Genomic DNA, 18622 nt, shown 5'->3' with positions numbered 1-18622 from the left:
TTTTATCTTTTCTGGTTGCAAAGTCATTTTCTATTGAATATATATCCCACAACTTCTTTATCCATTCATTTGTTGTTGGGCATTTGAAATAAAATGGATAGAACTGGAAATGATTATGCAAAGTGACATAAGCAAATAAGGACAACTATGGATGGTTTTGCTCGTATGTGGAATATAGATGACTAGAGTAAATAAATTTGCAGAAAAGAAAATGGCAGCCAAATCATCTCTTAGATGTTGTGAGAACTATTGGGGGAAGGAAGCATAGTACTTCGGTGAAGGGTGTGTAAGTATGAAAATACTGAAGGGACAGGCTTGGAGTATGGATCGATCTGTCAACGCCCATGTTCAGTGGGGAAGCGATTACAGAAGCCAGACCTTCCACCTTCTGCACCCCATAATGACTCTGGGTCCATACTCTCAGAGGGTTAAAGAATAGGAAAGCTATCAAGGGAGGGGATGGGCTACAGAGTTCTGGTGGTGGGAATTGTGTGTTGTACCCCTCTTATCCTATGGTTTTTGTCAGTGTTTCCTTTTTATAAATAAAAATTTTTTTAAATTTTTTAAAATATTATACTTCTATAAAACACTGTTAAAATCACTAATTGGATTTTTTTTTTTTTAAATTCTGTTGTGCTAGGGCTGGGGAGATAGCATAGTGGTTACAAAAAAAGATTCTCATGCCTGAGGCTCTGCAATCCCCAGCACCACCATAAGCCAGAGCTGAGCAGTGTTCTGATAAAAACAAAACAAAACAAACAAAAAATAGGGACCAGGTGGTGGTGCACCTGGTTGTGCGCACGTTACAATGTGCAAGGACCCAGGTTCAAGCCTCTAATCTCCACCTGCAGGGGGAAAGCTTTGTAAGGGTGAAGTAGTGTTGCAGGTGTCTATCTCTCTCACTCTCGATCACCCCCTTCCCTCTTGATTTTTGGCTGTCTCTATCCAATAAATAAATAAAGATAATACCAAAAAAATAATATATATACTTGTTTTAATATTAGTATTTTAATATTTAATATTAAGATTTCAGGGGCATAGGAGTATAGTTTCACACTCATACATCTCTGTGCAACTTACTGTATCCAGCACCAAAGTTCTTATACCCCCCTCCTCTGGTAACTACCATAGATTTCACAAAGTCTAAGAAGACAGTTTGGTTACTTTTTTTTCACAGGTTCATTTGTTTTAGTCATCTGTAGTCCACATATAAGTTAAAGCACCTCGTAGTTGTCTTTCATCTTTTCCCTTATCTCATGAAGCATGATCACTTCCAGTTCCATCCATTTTATCCTGAATAATATTATCTTTTATAATCACAGAATAGTATGCCATTGAATACCTGTTCCATAATTTCTTTATCCATGAACTAAATGCATAAAAATGCACCAAGTCATACCTACCTCTAGCAAAAAGGAGCCCAACAAGACCAGCAGCACCAATAACACCAAGTCTTGGGAAAAATCCAGGAGGTGAATTTTGGAGATAATCATAGCTGTCTACAATAGAATCAGACCAGGAAACAGTTTCATAAATTACTCATTAAAAAAAGCAAAACAAAGTAATATATAACTAGCATAGTAACATTAAATGTTCTTTATTTTTGCTTTCTATTATGTTTCTTTTCAACACATTACTGTGACATATAAACATGATTTACTATTCATATATTATATGTCCAGTTTTCAAATACTTTTATCCTGATGATCTATTAACAATAAACAAATTCAGGCCCTACCTGCAGGGGAGTCACTTCACAGATGGTGAAGCAGGTCTGCAGGTGTCTTTCTCTCCTCCTCTCTGTCTTCCCCTCCCCTCCCCATTTCTCTCTATCCTATCTAACAATAATGACATCATCAAAAACAACAATAATAACTACAACAACAATAAAAAATAAGGGCAACAAAAATGAAAATAAATAAATATAAAAAAAACAAATTCAGGAACCAAATGAACATATGGAAAGGACTGGAGACACTGTTTTGGTTAGAGCGTATTTCTCAAGGCAACAGATCTGAATCAACAATTCATATGGGGAGCAACACAAATACCTACTTTCTATCTTAATTATTTTCTGTTGTTGCCAGGGCTTCATGGCTCTGTCATGACTTTCAATTTCTATTGAAATTGACAGTGATGGACAAAAAGAAAGAGTGAGTGGAAAAGACCATAGCATCGACATTTCATGTGGGCCAGATGTGAACCTGGGTCTTTCACATGGCAATGCACCATTCAAGTGAGTTCTTTTGCCTGCCTGTTACCTTAAATTCCAAACACAGAACAACTGATATGCCTAATCTTCCATGCTTTGAAACTCTGCTGCTGGTTCTCTGAAACTTAGGAACCAAATGCATCAGATTTAGATGTAAAAGTACCCTTTGCCACCTGGGAAATAAATCTGGGTAGTGAAAGCAAACTTGTAATGCAAGTATAAATGATAACTGTTAATAGTGGTAAAATATATAAAAAATAAATGTGGCACATCAACCTGTTTTCTATGTCTGAGCATGCCTTATGGCTTCATTAAAATGATGCCTCCACTCCTTTCCCTCTCAATCTCATACCAAATATGAACCTCTTTAAGTTCAAATCCTCAAAACAAAACAAAACAAAACACGTTTTTTACTTTTTATTTTATTTTATTGCCTCCAGGGTTATTGCTGGGGCTCAGTGCCTGCACCACGAATCCACTGCTCCTGGAGACTATTTTCCCCCTTTTTGTTGCCCCTGTTGTTTTGTCATTGTTGTTGGATAGGACAGAGAAATGGAGAGAGGAGGGAAAGACAGAGAAGGGGAGAGAAAGATAGACATCTGCAGACCTGCTTCACCGCTTGTGAAGCGACCCCCCTGCAGGTGGGGAGCCTGGGCTCAAACCAGGATCCTTACGTAGGTCCTTGTGCTTTGCGCCATGTGCGCTTAACCGCTGCACTACCGCCCAACCCCCATTTTTTATTTTATTTTTTTAGCAACAAAAAACATAAAGTGAAATTTATTAGCAATGAGTATATAACCTGTACACCTTGGAGACTCAGAGAATCAAATAACTTTTCCATACAGTGTAAGGCTTTATCTGAAATAATTCTTTTTTTTAATATTTATTTATTCCTTTTTGTTGCCCTTGTTGTTTTATTGTTATTGTTATTGTTGTTGTTACTGATGTTGTTGTTGTTGGAAAGGACAGAGAGAAATGGAGAGAGGAGGGGAAGACAGAGAAAGGGAGAGAAAGACAGACACCTGCAGACCTGCTTCACCGCCTGTGAAGGGACTCCCCTGCAGGTGGGGAGCCGGGGGCTCGAACTGGGATCCTTACACCAGTCCTTGTGCTTTGTGCCAAGTGCGCTTAACCTGCTGAGCTACAGCCCGACTCCCAATAATTCTTTTTTTATATATATTTATTTTCCCTTTTGTTGCCCTTGTTCTTTTTTATTGTTGCTCTAGTTATTATTGTTGTTACTGATGTCGTCGTTGTTAGATAGGACAGAGAGAAATGGAGAGAGGAGGGGAAGACAGGGGGAAAGAAAGATAGACACCTGCAGACCTGCTTCACCGCCTGTGAAATGACTCCCCTGCAGGTGGGGAGCCAGGGGCTCCAACCGGGATCTTTACTCCGGTCCTTGCGCTTTGCACCACGTGCGCTTAACCCACTGTGCTACTGCCAGACTCCCTGAAATAATTCTTTTAAGATTTTATTTATTTATTAGTGAGAAAGACAGGAAGAGAGAGAGAAAGAATCAGACATTACTCTGGTACTCTGCTGCCGGGGATTGAACTCAAGACCTCATGCTTGAGAGTCCAATGCTTTACCCACTACGCCACCTCCTGGACCACTGAAATAATTTTCTAATGCAGAGGACTTTAGGAAGAAAAAAATATATTGGTCAAATAAAGTGACACAAGCTCCACTTTTGTAATGATCAGCCTAAAGCTCTCTTCCTCCTCTGAAGCTGCTTATCTGTTCTCTGTACCTTCATTACAGTAGTATCTTGTGTTTAATTATTCAGGGAGGTATATTTTATGTCTCCTCAATGAGAACATATTTATAGTTCCTTAATAATGTACTGATTAGATTTCTGTTATTTTCTCTCAGTGGTAACAGTTAATGTTTACCCAATCAACATTTAGTAAGAATACTGCTAGGGCAGCCAAGGAGGCTCAAGGGGTGGAGCACATGCTTTGCATGAGTAGGGCCCTGAGTTCTATTCCTGAAACTGCCTATGACAGAACAGCATTCTGATCTCTCCATTTCTTGGTCTATTAAAAAAACAAAACCAAACAAACAAACAAAAAAAATCCTCTACTAGTAACTGAAGGCTACTAAATTAAATGGATTATAGCTGGGTTATGACTTAAAAAGTTTCCTTTCTATCATGGCCTCATCTTCAGTACTCCTATCTGCTTCCAGTCCCTGGGACAGACAACACTGAATTAGCCCTATAAGCCTTCATTGCTCTGCTTTGTGTAGAATGCTGCCCATATCCCACCCTCATGTTTGGTGTGGTTAACTCTGTTCCTTGAAGATTTATCTCTGAAAGCTTTCCTTGATTGTTCCCATCTTTCCTATTTCTATCAAACTAGTCTCTTTGCTCTGTCACTGAAGGTTTGTTCCTGTATTTACACTAGCGTTGAATACATTCTTTATCACATGTGTTCAGTGGTTGTGGTCATTGTCTTAATCCTCAATACCTGGCATGATGGGGACTTAACAAACATATACAAACTGAATTAAGTGGAATACTCAGTAAATCTCTTCACCAAATAATACCAGGCACATGCCAGTTTTTTTTTCCTGAATTCTTTGGAAATGTGGTAATAATTTAAAATACTACTCTAGGGCTTGTGTAGTTGGCACAAATTCCTGTCTGTCTTTTTACTTATTTTGCCTTTAGCCTAGTTTTAAATTTCCATCCTTTTGTCTGGGTCATTTTAGGCAACTTCCTATTTCCCTTTAGATTTGCTTACTAGCACGATGTTTTCAATTCTAGACAGACAGACAGACAGACAGATTGACTGACACACACACACCGCAGTTAATAAGACACCCAGATAATCTTAGTGAGCTGAGCCAAAGTAGGTAATTCACAAGGAGTGGGAATGGGAGAGAAGATATGCTATCAGACTTCACTGAAGGCAAAGTCCAACTTCTGCTAACGTTTTGGCTGTGACTACAGGGAAACTGACTAATTGTCAGCTGTTGCTTAGCAAGCAACAACACAACTTGTAGTGGAATGCTTTTATTTAAAAGACTGTAGCTAAAAGTCCAAGCGAAGAAGAAAAGAGTTATAATGCCTCTGGGAAATGATAAGAGACCTCCTCAATCACACATATACAGATAAAAAGTCAGTTCTTCAGATTGTGCAGATTAAAAAAAAATGAAATGGACTAGGTGGTAGCACACCTGGCTGAGCACACGTTACAAGGCACGAGGACCTGGGCTCGAGCCCCCAGTCCCCACCTGCAGTAGAAAAGCTTTGCGAGTGGTGAAGCAGGGCTGCAGATGTCTGTCTCTCTCCCTATCAACCCCTTCTCAATTTCTGGCTGTCTCTATCCAATAAATAAAGAAAAATTTAAAAGAATTTCTCAAAAATGAAATTAATAAAGTATCTGTTGGGTATATTGTGAAGCTTACAAAAATTAATATTTTAAAGCATTTAGACTATCTAGTATATAGCAGTATGTACTATATGCTGATGAGATTAATAAAATTTAAGTATCACTTATTAATAGGCATGCTTTAAATGAAAGAGGTGGCAGGCTATCAATATGTCTGTATTCAAAGTGAAAAAAATCATCTTTCTGCTAGTCTCAAGGGTATCAGTACATCAATACACTAAGATGATCTTCATAAAGAAATAAACTATACTCATTTATTTTATTCCATCATGGAAATAAACACTCATAAAGACAAGATTTTCATGGGCTGAGATGCCCAATAAACGGGAATAAAGTATGATCCGTGTCAGTTAATTCACCAGTTCCTAACAGAAATTGAGTTAGAACATCGAATGTGAACCCAGTTTATGAGACTGGGTGATAAGTGGATGTGAAAAACATCAAGGTCAATAAAAGCCAAATGAAAAAAAAAAAATCTAAGAACACTACTAATTATGCAATAGGCCTTTCCTAAGCACACCAATTCACTTCCTTCCTAATTCTAAGCTTTTCTAGCATGTGATTAATAGCTGTACAAATGAGTTACCCTGATTCTGAAAACCTACTGATGAGTTGATTTTGTGTGAATTAGAGACAATGCACCTGGAAATAGATTTAAAGAAAGAATTAATTCAATGTCTCAGCAATTGCTAAACCAACAATTCTAATGATCTTGGAGATATATATCTGATTATTGGCATACTCTAAAACCTCTGAAATTTGATGGGGAAAAAAAAAAAAGACCTTCCTTCCAGAAAAATCTACACAGCTCTAACATTCTACATACAAATTTAACAAATTTACATATATCCTGGAGCCCATCAATAGAGCCCCGGGTAGAGAGTTCAATGTTAATAAAGAAATTGATTTTACCTAATTAAATCAACTTACCTAACCCCCACTGAACCAAACTTTGCATCTTGGGCTTAGTTTGGGAGTACATTTCCTAAAAAGGTGACAAGAAAATGAATGAGTAGGATTTGCTGATTAGAAAGTAGCAGTAAATATGCAAATAACCCTTAAACAACATAGGTTTTAACTCTCTAGGCCCACTAATAGGTGAATATTTTTTCAGTAAATACAGTATAATATTGTACATATATTTTCTCTTCCATATGACTTTCTTAATATTTTTTCTAACTTCATTGTAATAGTACAGTCTATAATGCCTATCCTGTACAAAAAATGTGTTGACAGTTTATGTTATCGGTAAGACTTCTGATCAACAATAAGCTATTACTGGTTAAATTTGGGAGGTGTCAAAAGTTACATAAAGATTTTCGCATTTACAGATGCCAGTGTCCCAAAAAGTGTGTTGTTTAAGGGCCAACTGTATTTGTCTTTACTGAATAAGTTATCAAATTATTAACAATTTTTGAACAAAGGAATATACCATCTGAGCTTTGTTTTATTTTTTCCTAATTTCCCTTTCAGCGCAAACTGCTTAGTACAATAGCTTATTGTTGCCACAGAAACCAGATTTCAAAGTGATTTCAAAAACCCAGGCTTTCCAGTGCTTTATTAAAATTTGAAGAAGACGAACTAAAAGTCAATTCCTTTGATAATTAAAGTGGAAATATATTCACCAAAATGTTAAATGTGTAGGTCTATTTCCTGATTTTTCATGATTTTAGAATCCTAAAAACTGTCCATTTGAAGCAAGAATGATCAATTTCAATGAAACAATGGAGTCTCTATCTAATTTTGGAGATAGAATTACCGTGGGTAATTCTACTATCTTCCTTGATCCAGCTTTCTAGTCCTTTTTCCAACTATGACACCATCTCCCCAGACGACAACCTGGGTCCAACTGCATATCAGATGTCAGGCTCAAGCAAAAACTAGTAAAATCATGGGCCCCTAGGAATATACCAAAAATATACCTACTAGCTTTTTCCAAAATGGGGACCCCAAATCTTCATCAGCAATATCCTTACCTTTAGGTTCATGATTAGTCAACAATTTGTTCTGCTTTATCTCTTAAATCTTTTTCAGCCACCAGGTTCCAGATGCTACCATGATGCCAACCTGACTTCCCTGAGCAGATGACCCCACCAATGTGTTCTGGAGCTTCTCCTCCCCAGATCTCTGCCCCACTAGGGAAAGAGAGAAACAGGCTGGGAGTATGGATCAACCTGCCAATGCCTATGCTCAGCAGGGAAGAAATTAAAGAAGCCAAACCTTCCAACTTCTGCACCTCATAATGACCCTGGGTCCATGCTCCCAGAGGGATAAAGAATAGGAAAGCTATCAAGGGAGGGGATGGGATACAGAATTCTGGTGGTGGGAACTGTGTAGAAATGTACCACTCTTATTCTATGGTCTTGTCAATATTTACATTTTATAAATAAAAATTATATAAATAAAACAATTTTAAAAAAGAAAAAAAAGACCTTAGGCTGAAAGTTGCAAGACAAAGTATTTTCAGGGTAATAATAATAATAATAATAATAATAATAATAATAATAATAGTGGTAATGTCTATATAATACAAAAATATTTACACAAATTTGCTGACTTTATTCTAACTACCAGCAAATGGCTTAAAAACCAAGAATTATTGTGGCCTAACATGTGGTCTATTCTTGAGTATGTGTTGTGTGGATTTGAAAAGAATGTGTATTCAAGTTTTTTGGTGTGAAGAACTCCGAAAATGTCCAGGAGGTCTAGTCTGCCCATCTTGTCAATTAATTCTCTTGTTTCTTTGTTGATTCTCTGCTTCATTGATCTGTCTGTGAGAGTGGGGTATTGAATTCTCCCACTATTATTGTATTACTATTGATGTATTTTTGGTAGTTCTTTCAGTAGGTGTTTGATGTATTTAGATGGTCCCTCACTGGGTGCATAGATGTTAATAATTGTTAAATCTTCTTGGTTGATTGATCCTCTAATCATTATGTAATGGCCTTGCCTATCTTTTATTACTTTATTTAAAGTTTATTGTGTCAGAGATAAGAATGGCTGTTCCTGCCTTTTTTGTGGTCCATTAGCCTGTATGACAGTTTTCCATCCTTTCACTTTAAGTTTGTCTTGTTGGGTCAGGTGGGATACTTGCAAGCAGCATATGGTGGGTTATGTTTTCTGATCTATCCTCCCACTCTGTGCCTTTTAATGGGAACTATTCTCTTCCCTGATCCAGCTTTCTGGTCCTTTTCCCAGCCATGACATCATCTCTCCAGACAATAATTAGGATTCACCTGCATATCAGATTTCAGGCTCAGGCAAAAACAAGCAAACAAGCAAACAGAAAAAACACTAGTATAGATAAAGGCCCTTTTGAAAAATAACTAAAATATGCCTTCTAGCTATCTACAAAATGGAGGACCCCCCCCCCCCAACTCTTCACCTGCACTATTCCAGCCTTTAGGTCCATAACTGTCCAACAGTTTGTTTGGCTTTGTATATTAACTTCCTTTTCAGCCACCAGGTTCCAGATGCTAACAGGATGTGACCAGACTTCCCTGGACAGACAACCCCACCAATGTGCCTTGGAGCTCTGCTTCCCCAGAGCCCTTTCCCACTAGGGAAAGAGAGAGACAGGCTGGGAGTACGGATCGACCTGTCAATGCCCATGTTCATCGGGGAAGCAATTACAGAAGCCAGACCTTCAACCTTCTGCACCCCACAATGATCTTGGGTCCATACTCCCAGAGGGTTAAACAGTAGGAAAGCTATCAGGGGAGGGGTTGGTATACGGAGGTCTGGTGGAAATTGTGCGAAGCTGTACCCCTCTTATCCTATGGTTTTGTCAATGTTTCCTTTTTATAAATAAAAGATAAAAAAATAAAAACAAGAATCAGAGTGTGTTTCCTGACAGCTATCCTGGGGAGATAAGAAACTGTACATCTGTGACAAGTCTTATAAATCAACATTTGCCCCCAATAGAGTGATTTTTTAAAAATCTAGAACCAGAAAAATAAAGTCTGAGTGTTTGACAACACACTGTGCATAAAGTCCTCAGGATTTCATACTCAGTACAGTATTTGAGTTTAATGGCCTAGTTTATATTGTTGACAGAGTCTACCCTTAGTATTTTATTTCTAGACTGGTGAACAGAAGTTCATCACCGACAAAAATAGTCTATATTAAAAATTTTAAAACAAGTTCTGGATGAAAAGTGAGTTTATAAAATTTAAGCAAAGTAAGTCTAGAACAAATCACACATATCACATATTTTAATTTGTCATCAATTTTTGAAATCAAAATCTAGTGTGTATATATATATATAGCAAAGCCCATAAGAAAATTCTATATAGATTGTCAACTTTGGTTTCAGATGTTAAAAATCACAGCAATACTTTCAGGAACATAATGACAAATGCCTTACCTGGTCTAAGACCTGAACAGAAGCCAATCTGTATATGTAGCTCATTGATCATTGGGACAAACAGTTCCATAGTCAAGCATATCATTCCATTTGCTTCTAGTATCTATTTTATTATAGCAATTAAATATTCTATAGCCAAACTTATTTAAAATGGTACTGATTTGTTGAATCTCTGGAGAAAGAAAAATTCACCAGTTTCTATATCGATGTTTACACTGCATCATCCTCCTGCTAAATTTTCAGTCCCATCTCTTCCCCTGGTAAGACAACAGTGCTCTCATGTATACCATCAACTAGATGGCTACCAACCCTATTCTCTCTGCAGTCAAGGAACCACATATTGCCCAGTGGGAGGAAAATTCTCTCTCTAGCTATTGTCAACAGCTGCTGCCAGAAAACCCTCTGCACTACCACCTCAGGATGGCACTCATGAACATTTGTAAACTGAGACCTTTATCTGACAACACGCAAATAATATAGGTTCCTGACTCTAAACAAATGTAACCATTCTATTTTCAAAATAGCTATACCTGACACCATCTTGTATATGGCTCACAATAATGTCGGAAATGTGAGATGCTTTCTTCAAGTGCAGACCTTGGTTCCTCCACATATTTAGACTGCCCCTCAGGAACAGTGTAGAGTGAAAGCTGAATACATTAAAAAGGGAGAGAGAAATTTTAAAAAGCTATCACATAATGAAATGGTGTAACCAATTATCAAATTTGTAAGCACCCCATTTCTCATCATTTACAAACTGTAAATGTATCTCTAAGGGTTACAAGCATCCTGAACAATGCTTCAGAGGATCTTTGTCCCTTACTTATTCCCTTAATCAACAAGTACAAGGCCAAGAACGCAGGGCTATTAGGGGTCCTACCCACCCTCTCCTCCTACTGGAAACAGATAGAACTGTCTCTCCTTATCTATACTATATATTGGTATGTGGTATTCCTCTTCATATTTATTTATTTATTTATTTATTTATTTATTTATTTACCTCCTGGGTTATGGCTGGAGTTCAGTGACTAAAAATCCACTACTAAGACAGCCATGTTCCCTCTCCCTCACCTTCATCATATTATTCATTAGGACAGAGAGAAATTGAGAAGGGAAGAAATAGGGAGAAAGACACCTGCAGACCTGCTTTACCACTTGTGAAGCATCCCCACTGCAGGTGGGGAGCGGAGACTCAAACCCTGGTCCTTGAGCATAGTATTATGTGTGCTTAACCAGGTGTGCCACCACTAGCCCCCTCCTCTTCAGATTTAATTTGGAAAAATTATGTTAATGCTCTGAATCGGGGTGGGGAATGGCTTTTTTGGCGTGGGGGGGGGGTTGCCAAGGGCTATGAAAAAAAGCTCTAGATTGATTGAAGTTTGAACCCTGTCTATAACTGCTTTAGCAGGGCCAGATCAAATGATTTTGTAGTACATATACAACCTACAGGCTAGATATTCCCCCTGCTTAAAAGGATGGGCAGGAAGGAAATTTTTATAATGGCCATTCTGGTACTAATCAAAGCAAGATAGCAGGTTTGTTCCCCACTCAAAGAAGAAACTTTTCACAGCTACCTTCCTCACCCTCAAAAAATGCCACTTTCCTGGGCCAGGGAGCAAGCACAATGGTTTACAAGTCTGAGGATCAGAGGTCCCAGGTTCAATCCCAAGCACTAAAGAAAGGCAGAGCTGAACAGTTCTCTGGTCAAAAGAATTTTTAAAAGACACCAAAAAAGATTTATTTTAAAAAATGCCACTATCACAAGACCTGAGAAGAAAGTAAAGGGCAAAAGATAACCTAATGAGGTTTATATAAACACACTTCAAGTATGTAGGTAGATCTTTAGGTCACTTTATTCAAAAGTCAACAGAAACCAAATACTTAAGACAATCAGTGGAGACTGCATGCAGACAGAAAAGAATGTAAACAATGGTGAAAAGGTTTATTTTACTTATTTAGTAGTTACTAAGTAACTACTTATGAGTTTCCAATCCATACAGGAAGCAAAATGAGCCCAGGTCTTTATTTTCTGAGAGAGGGGAAATCATGTTTTCTGCGCTTGATAAGCAGCCTAAAATAAGGCAACACATTTGGAAGTTGAGTTTGTAATCTACTGAGACATAGCAGATACCCACTAAAAAGCCGGGAAATCCTCCTTAAGTACACCCCTAGCTAGTGACCATTAATTAAATTTCAGCTGCTGAGAAAGCCAAAGTTTAGCAGTTTCCCACAAAGAAAAACAAATTATAAAGAAATATATTTCCTCTTTTTAGATATCTTCTGAACTGTCATATTTCCCCATTAATGTGCTTTTCAAGATACATAACGTGTATACTTCCTACAGTAACTAAGTCATATATTCAAAACACATCACAGCGTGAACATGTTACCTCATTAACCTTCACACAAGTCTTGGGAGGAGGGTCCTTCTTCGAGGATGCATAGACTTTGAAGGTGAGCAGACTCACACTGGCTGGCCCCATGGATCTCTGGATTACCTGAAACATGTAGCATATTCAGAACCTCAAGTCACTCCTGCTGTGAAGCATTTACTGTGTTTTATGAGAATCAGTGTATTCCCGAGATTTTTGAGGAAATAAGAACCTAACAATATGTTCTTATAAACCTAAGATTTCAGATCACTTTGCAGGAGAGATAGAATAATAGTTATGCAAAAGACTCATGCCTGAAGCTCTGAAGTCCCGGGTTTAATCCTCAACATCACCATAAATCAGAACAGAGCAGTGCTCTGGGAAAAATCACTGTTATATTAATTTCTAAAAAGCAATACTTCTTAAATTTTTCTACTTAGATTTCCAAGTAAAAAAAAATTAAATAAACTACTTTTTTTTTTCAGAAACAGAAAATGTTGTGGAATTAATTCAAATATAAAAGGGCACCTTGTTCTTTCTTACACATTCATACCACCACAACCACCATCACAGATATTTAATTATCTTGTCAAATTATTTATAGTACAGAGTAAAGTTTACTTCTGTTGATCCAAAGGTCTTGCTACTCTTATTTGAGATGCCTAGGTATTTACTATCTAAGACTTTTACATGGGCCAAACAGGGCCACTTATGACATGACCCCAGCTATTGTCTCTATTGTGTCTTGTCATTTTGCAAATCACAGCTCCATAAAACTTGCACTCTCTATATAGCTCTCATGCTGTTTCCTATTTCTTGAGTTGGCACGGACTAATTCCTCTGCCCAGAATGGCCAATACTTGTTTTGTCTTTTTAAGTAGCTAAGATCAGGGAGAGTCATTGCTTTTCTTTTGCTTTATCTATCCATTTATGCCTATCAAGTTCTTAGCAGACTGGAAGTTCTTTCAGGGTGGAGCCCTCTTTCTCCATTTTCTTAGTGCCCATGCCTTGTGTGTAGCAGCATATAGTAAGAGCACACACTTGGACAGTGTGCTGGCTTTGTCAAGCCTGGCCCCCATCACACAAAAGGAAGCTTCAGTGCTGTGGAGTCTTTCTCTCTATCTCTGTCTCTTTCTCTCTAAAGAAAAAGAAATGTTCAATAGCCATTTGCTGTCTGCATGAACCCATGGAAGAAATGGAAAATTAATGAGTGGATGACCTTAATCTAACTACTTTATTAGTATGGCTAAGAATTACACAAATCACTATTGACATTTACAGTTCCTTAAACATGAAAGACTGGGTTATTCTGTAATATAAAACACAATGCTGTGGGGATAGGTAGCATAATGGTTATGCAAAGAGACTTTCGTACTTCAGGATCCAAAGTCATAGGTTCAGTCCCTCCACACCACCATAAACTAGAGCTGAGCAGTGCTCTGGTATAAAATAATAATAATCTGGGCCACACACACAGACACAGACACACACACACATACACACACACACACACAAACACACAAACAATGTGGGGCTGAGCAGTGGTGCACCTGGCTAAGTGCACGTTACCATGCACATGGATTCAAGCTCCTGGCCCTCACTCACTTGCAGGGGGAAAGTTTCACAAGTAGAGAAGCAATACTGCATGTCTGTCTGTCTGTCTGTCTGTCTCTCTCCTTTAACCCCCTTCCCGCTGTCCTATCAAAATAAATAGTTTTAGAAAAGAAATAAAGCATTATGCTAGAAAAACATTAATAATGGTCTACTGAAATGTATGCCTGAGTCACAAGTATGGTGTTGCCATATTTCAGAAATTATATTTTTAAAGAGTTATCATGAATAGGTTTAAAAATAACAGAATCAGGTACCAGCACATAGCTTACCCAGGAGAATGCACATATCATCATGCATGACGACCCAGGTTCAAGTCCAAAGTCACCACATAGGAGCCCTGGCGGGGAGGGGGGAGATTTACAAACAGTGGTTCTGTGATATGTCTCTTCTCTCCCTATGTCTTTCACTATCTAAAAAATTAATCAATAATTAAATAAATAACACAACCTGAGTAATTAATTGGTCTTCTTGAAAGGTCTTAATTTCCAGGCACTATCAGTAAAGATTTCTTATGTTTCCAGGATAAAGTTCAGCCAGCTAGTGCTGACATCAGTCAAAGGAACCTGTGCCTACCCTAGTGATCAAGTAGAAACAGCAGCAGCCTCATAGAAGTTAGAGAGGTCAACATCCTCCCCCTGTACTCCCCCCAAAAAAACTGCTGCTACCTACATAGCAAGTGACTGATTTTTTAAAATAAGACATTTTAATTATTTTCTTATAAAAGACAAAGAGTTAAGATCACCATTCAGCTCTGTCATATGCCAGGCTGAGGATGGTACCTAGGATCTCAGGCATGCAAGTCCTGTCCTCTCTGCTGAGCAATTTCCCCAGCCCCAGGAAGGATTTGATTTATGTTAAACCACAGTATAGACTTGAGAAGATATTTCAGTCTGTCAGAGCAAGAACTTGTGTGCCTGCAGGGGAGATAGCATAATTGTCATGCAAAAGACTTTCATTCCTGAGGCTTTAAGGTCCTAGGTTCAATCCCCCACACCACTATAAGCCAGAACTGAGTAGTGCTGGGGGGAAGGGAGAGAAAGAAAGAGAATGAGCACAAATGAGCATGCCTGAGGTCCCAGAGATCATAGATTCATTCCCTATCACCACCTTATTCCTCTCATAATAAATATTTTAATTCAATCCACATTAACAAATCTGTGGATCTTTCTCCACATTATGCCCCCCATATCTCTCTGAAAGGGGCCAGGTTCAAGCCTCTAGTCCTCACCTGCAAGGAGGAAACTTCACAAGCAGTGCTGCAGGTGTCTCTCTCTCTTACTCTATCTCCCTTTCTCTCTTGACTTCTCCATCTCTATACTGTTGGTCTGCTTCTAAATTCTGCTTCTAAGACCCCTTCTGTTGCATTGCTTGACGCTGTGGTCTATTTACATAATCATTGTTTTGTTCGCACTGGTTTAATCCCCACTGGTTCGCTTGCTTTCTCCACTCTGCCCCCTCTGCTAGTCACATCCTGTTTTGCACCGTTTAATCCCCACTGGTTCCAGCGCTTTTTCCTTCTCCCCACCCCCTATCCTACATTCATCCTCTTTCGACCTGACACTTCCACCTCAGGAGATATAAAGGACAGGGCTTTCTAATGAAGAGAGATTAGATAGCTTGCACTGCATTCCTCATCAATAAAGATTGAACTGTGTCCCACTCAGCCATGAGTCCCTGGTCATCTGTCTCCCGCCCGCGAAGTTAGCCCGGCACTATCCAATAAATAAATATTTTTAAAAAGAAAAGGAAGGGAGAGAACAGAAGAGAAAAGGGAAGGGAAGGAAAGGGAAGGGAAAAGAAGAAAGAAAAGAAAAGAAAAGAAAAGAAAAGAAAAGAAAAGAAAAGAAAAGAAAAAGGCCAGGCCATCTGAGGCTCATGACACCCAAGATTTCTTGGCAGTTCCCACTTCTCCCACCCCTGGAGAAGCATGTTATGCTGCTGACATGCCTAGTTGCAAGCTGAGTGCTCTCTGCCCTCTGGGTCTGTCTGTGACCTACTGACAACACTGCTTGAACCACCCAGCCAGCAGGTCCCACCCCAACTTTGAGACTCCCTTCCTTATTTGCAATATCAAAGCTCCACCTCTTTCCCACTCCCCCATCCTGCACTGGAATAGCCAAACATCTGAGGTTCGTATTGTACCCTATCTTCATTCATCTTTGATTCACTGACTTAAATTGAACTTTTTAAATTCTCAATCTGTTTCTGATTCTCCATCTCACTTTTCAAATATTCCATTTTTCATGTCACAGCCTGCTATTGTTTTAGAATTCCATTTCTGTATTAATGATTATACTCATGTTTGTTTACCATCTCCACTTCACACTTTAAGTTAGATTGTTACTGACCATTAATTTTCATGTTATTTTTTTTAAAGATTTGATTTATTTATTAATGAGAAAGACAGGAGAGAGAGAAAGAACCAGACATCACTCTGGTACATGTGCTGCCAGAGATCGAACTCAGGACCTCAGGCTTGAGAGTCTAGTGCCTTAGCCACTGCGCCACCTCCCGGACCACTAATCTTCATGTTATTTTCCCCTCCTCTTACCTAGTTTTCTAGTTCTAATATTATGCAAAGCCTGCACCATTTATTGCCTTTGTTGTTTACTTCTTTTTCTTCCTTGTCTCCTGATGGGTTTCTCCTTTAAACCCATATTCACTCCTATTGCATAGCAAAAACTGTGGCCACATGGGTGGGAGCACCCAGGAATGCCTCTTCCTACAACTGCCCTTTCAATGTCCTGCCTGCTTTCAACAAATAAACAAAGCAAAGAGAAAAACAAACCTTGTCCCAGGAGACCTGAGATGTCCACAGAGCAAGACTCTGCAGGGCCATTCTTTCTGCAGAGAACATATGACTTACTTCAGGGTTTCTCAATCTAGGCATTACTGGCATTTGGACAGATCATTCTTTGCTGTGAGGCTGGCCTGTGCACTGTAGGAAGTTTTAGCAGTACCCAGTTTCCACCCTCTAGATGCCAAGAACAACCCCACACAGTCACGAGATAAAAATATCGTCTGACACTGTCAAAGGCTTCCTGGGAAGTATCTCCCACATTGAGAAGCACTGGTTTCTGGGGGCCAGGTGGTGGCACATCTGATTGTGCACACATGCTACTATGTGCAAAGACCCAGGTTTAAGCCCCCACTCCCCACCTTCAGGGGAGATGCTCTACTAGCAGTGAAGCAGGTCTGCAGATATCATTCTCCCTCCCTCTCTGTCTCCCCTTCCCCTCTCAATTTCTCTCTGTCCTCCTATCAAATAAAATAGAAAGAAAAAAAAGGAAAAATGGCTGCCAAGAATGTTGGCTTCATAGTGCCAGCACTGAGCCCTAGCAATAACCCTGGTGACAATAAAAAATGAGAACTGGTTTCCTTGAATAGCTATTATTTCCTTATATCTTTGATTATCCAGACATTAAGAAAACTCATTTTAAGCCAATGTCCCCAAATACTTCGTGAAAGAAATCAGATCACTGCTAGGGTGTGAAGCAGGGGTAGGCTGAGAAGGGGTGCAAAGAAAATTCCTGAAGAAACAATCTACATCTGGATTGGGGTGTGGGTTACAGAAGATGTATATACCCTTGTCAAAACTCAACTCTTGTCAGATGTGTACAACTTGAAATCTGTATATCTCACTGTATTAAAATTACCTTCTTAAAAAAGCCATGTTTACCTAAACAGTGTCAATTTCATGCCAAAATATGGATGGGAACTGCAGGTTCTAGGGGTCAGTCCTAGAAGTCAGGCACAAACTTGACAGTGGGAAAGAGCTAGGTGGTGTTGACCTGTGCACTGAAACCCTCAGAAGGAGCCTGGTTCACAGGTGAGGGCCAGCAGGGAGCTCAGCTGGTAGAGTGTACAAGTTGCCACATGTGAGGACTCAAGTTCAAGCCCTAGATCACCAAATGGAGCACCTGCAGGGGGAAGCTTCACAAGCCCTGGAGTAATGCTGTGGTGTCTCTCATTCTCTGTCTCTCTCTCTCTCTGTTTCTTACCCTCTATCTACAGAGAAAAAAAATGACCTCCAGGAGCAGTAGAGCTGTATAGGCACTGAGCTTCAGTTATAACTCTGAGGAAAAAAATCCCATAGGCAGAGAACCCTGACATTTGGTGTACCTTTTGGTGTCTCTCTAGGTGAAAGACTACACCATCCCCTTGGCCAGATCAGCTGTCGGTACAAATGGGCATTCTGGACACTGAGTCCTTGTCATATGGCTATCGGAACTTGTGGCTCACAGTGAGAACTAAAGCCAATTCATTCAATAACAGAATTAAAAGTATATGCTATTAAAGTGGGCAAAGAACACCCCCCAGGAAAGTGTGATGGCACAAAGCAGAGGTAGAGGAAAATTTTTTTCAGTGTCTGTCTCCCCAAGAAAGAAAAAGACACTAATAGATAAGTTAAATGTCCTGGAGGGAAAAACACATTTCACCAACTTCTAGGGTCTGGGTCATTATCAGAAACTCTCTGGCTTTCTCTACTCTTCTAAGTGGGTTACCTTGTGAGACATGAACACAAAGGCTTTCTCCCTCCATTACAGTACAGTGGAACAGAAAATACCTCCTGAAAAAACAATTCTTTCTCCTGGACCTTTTCTGATAAATGACTGGAATCTCTAGACTGTGGGTCAAGGGCCTTGAGGACTCAGTCAGT

The 18622-nt window shown here is 39.2% G+C and overlaps 1 protein-coding gene across 3 annotated transcripts in view; it reads right to left on the bottom strand.

The window, feature by feature from the left end:
* APOO (apolipoprotein O) overlaps window positions 1-18622 on the bottom strand; it is an 80998-nt gene that overhangs the window by 33281 nt on the left and 29095 nt on the right. For 2 of the 3 annotated variants that reach the window (XM_060182853.1, XM_060182852.1), the window contains exons 2-5: window positions 12367-12474; window positions 10507-10626; window positions 6541-6595; window positions 1404-1499 (exon numbers count right to left, since the gene is read on the bottom strand). In XM_060182853.1, coding sequence (XP_060038836.1) covers window positions 1404-1499; window positions 6541-6595; window positions 10507-10626; window positions 12367-12474 — 379 coding nt within the window. Of the gene's footprint in view, window positions 1-1403; window positions 1500-6540; window positions 6596-10506; window positions 10627-12366; window positions 12484-18622 lie in introns of those variants that run through there. The other variant, XM_016192930.2, reaches the window with a different exon arrangement.

This window comes from Erinaceus europaeus, chromosome X (genome assembly GCF_950295315.1).
Source record: "Erinaceus europaeus chromosome X, mEriEur2.1, whole genome shotgun sequence".
In the NCBI taxonomy this organism is placed as follows: domain Eukaryota; kingdom Metazoa; phylum Chordata; class Mammalia; order Eulipotyphla; family Erinaceidae; genus Erinaceus; species Erinaceus europaeus.
This window is presented reverse-complemented; position numbering and strand designations above follow the sequence as displayed.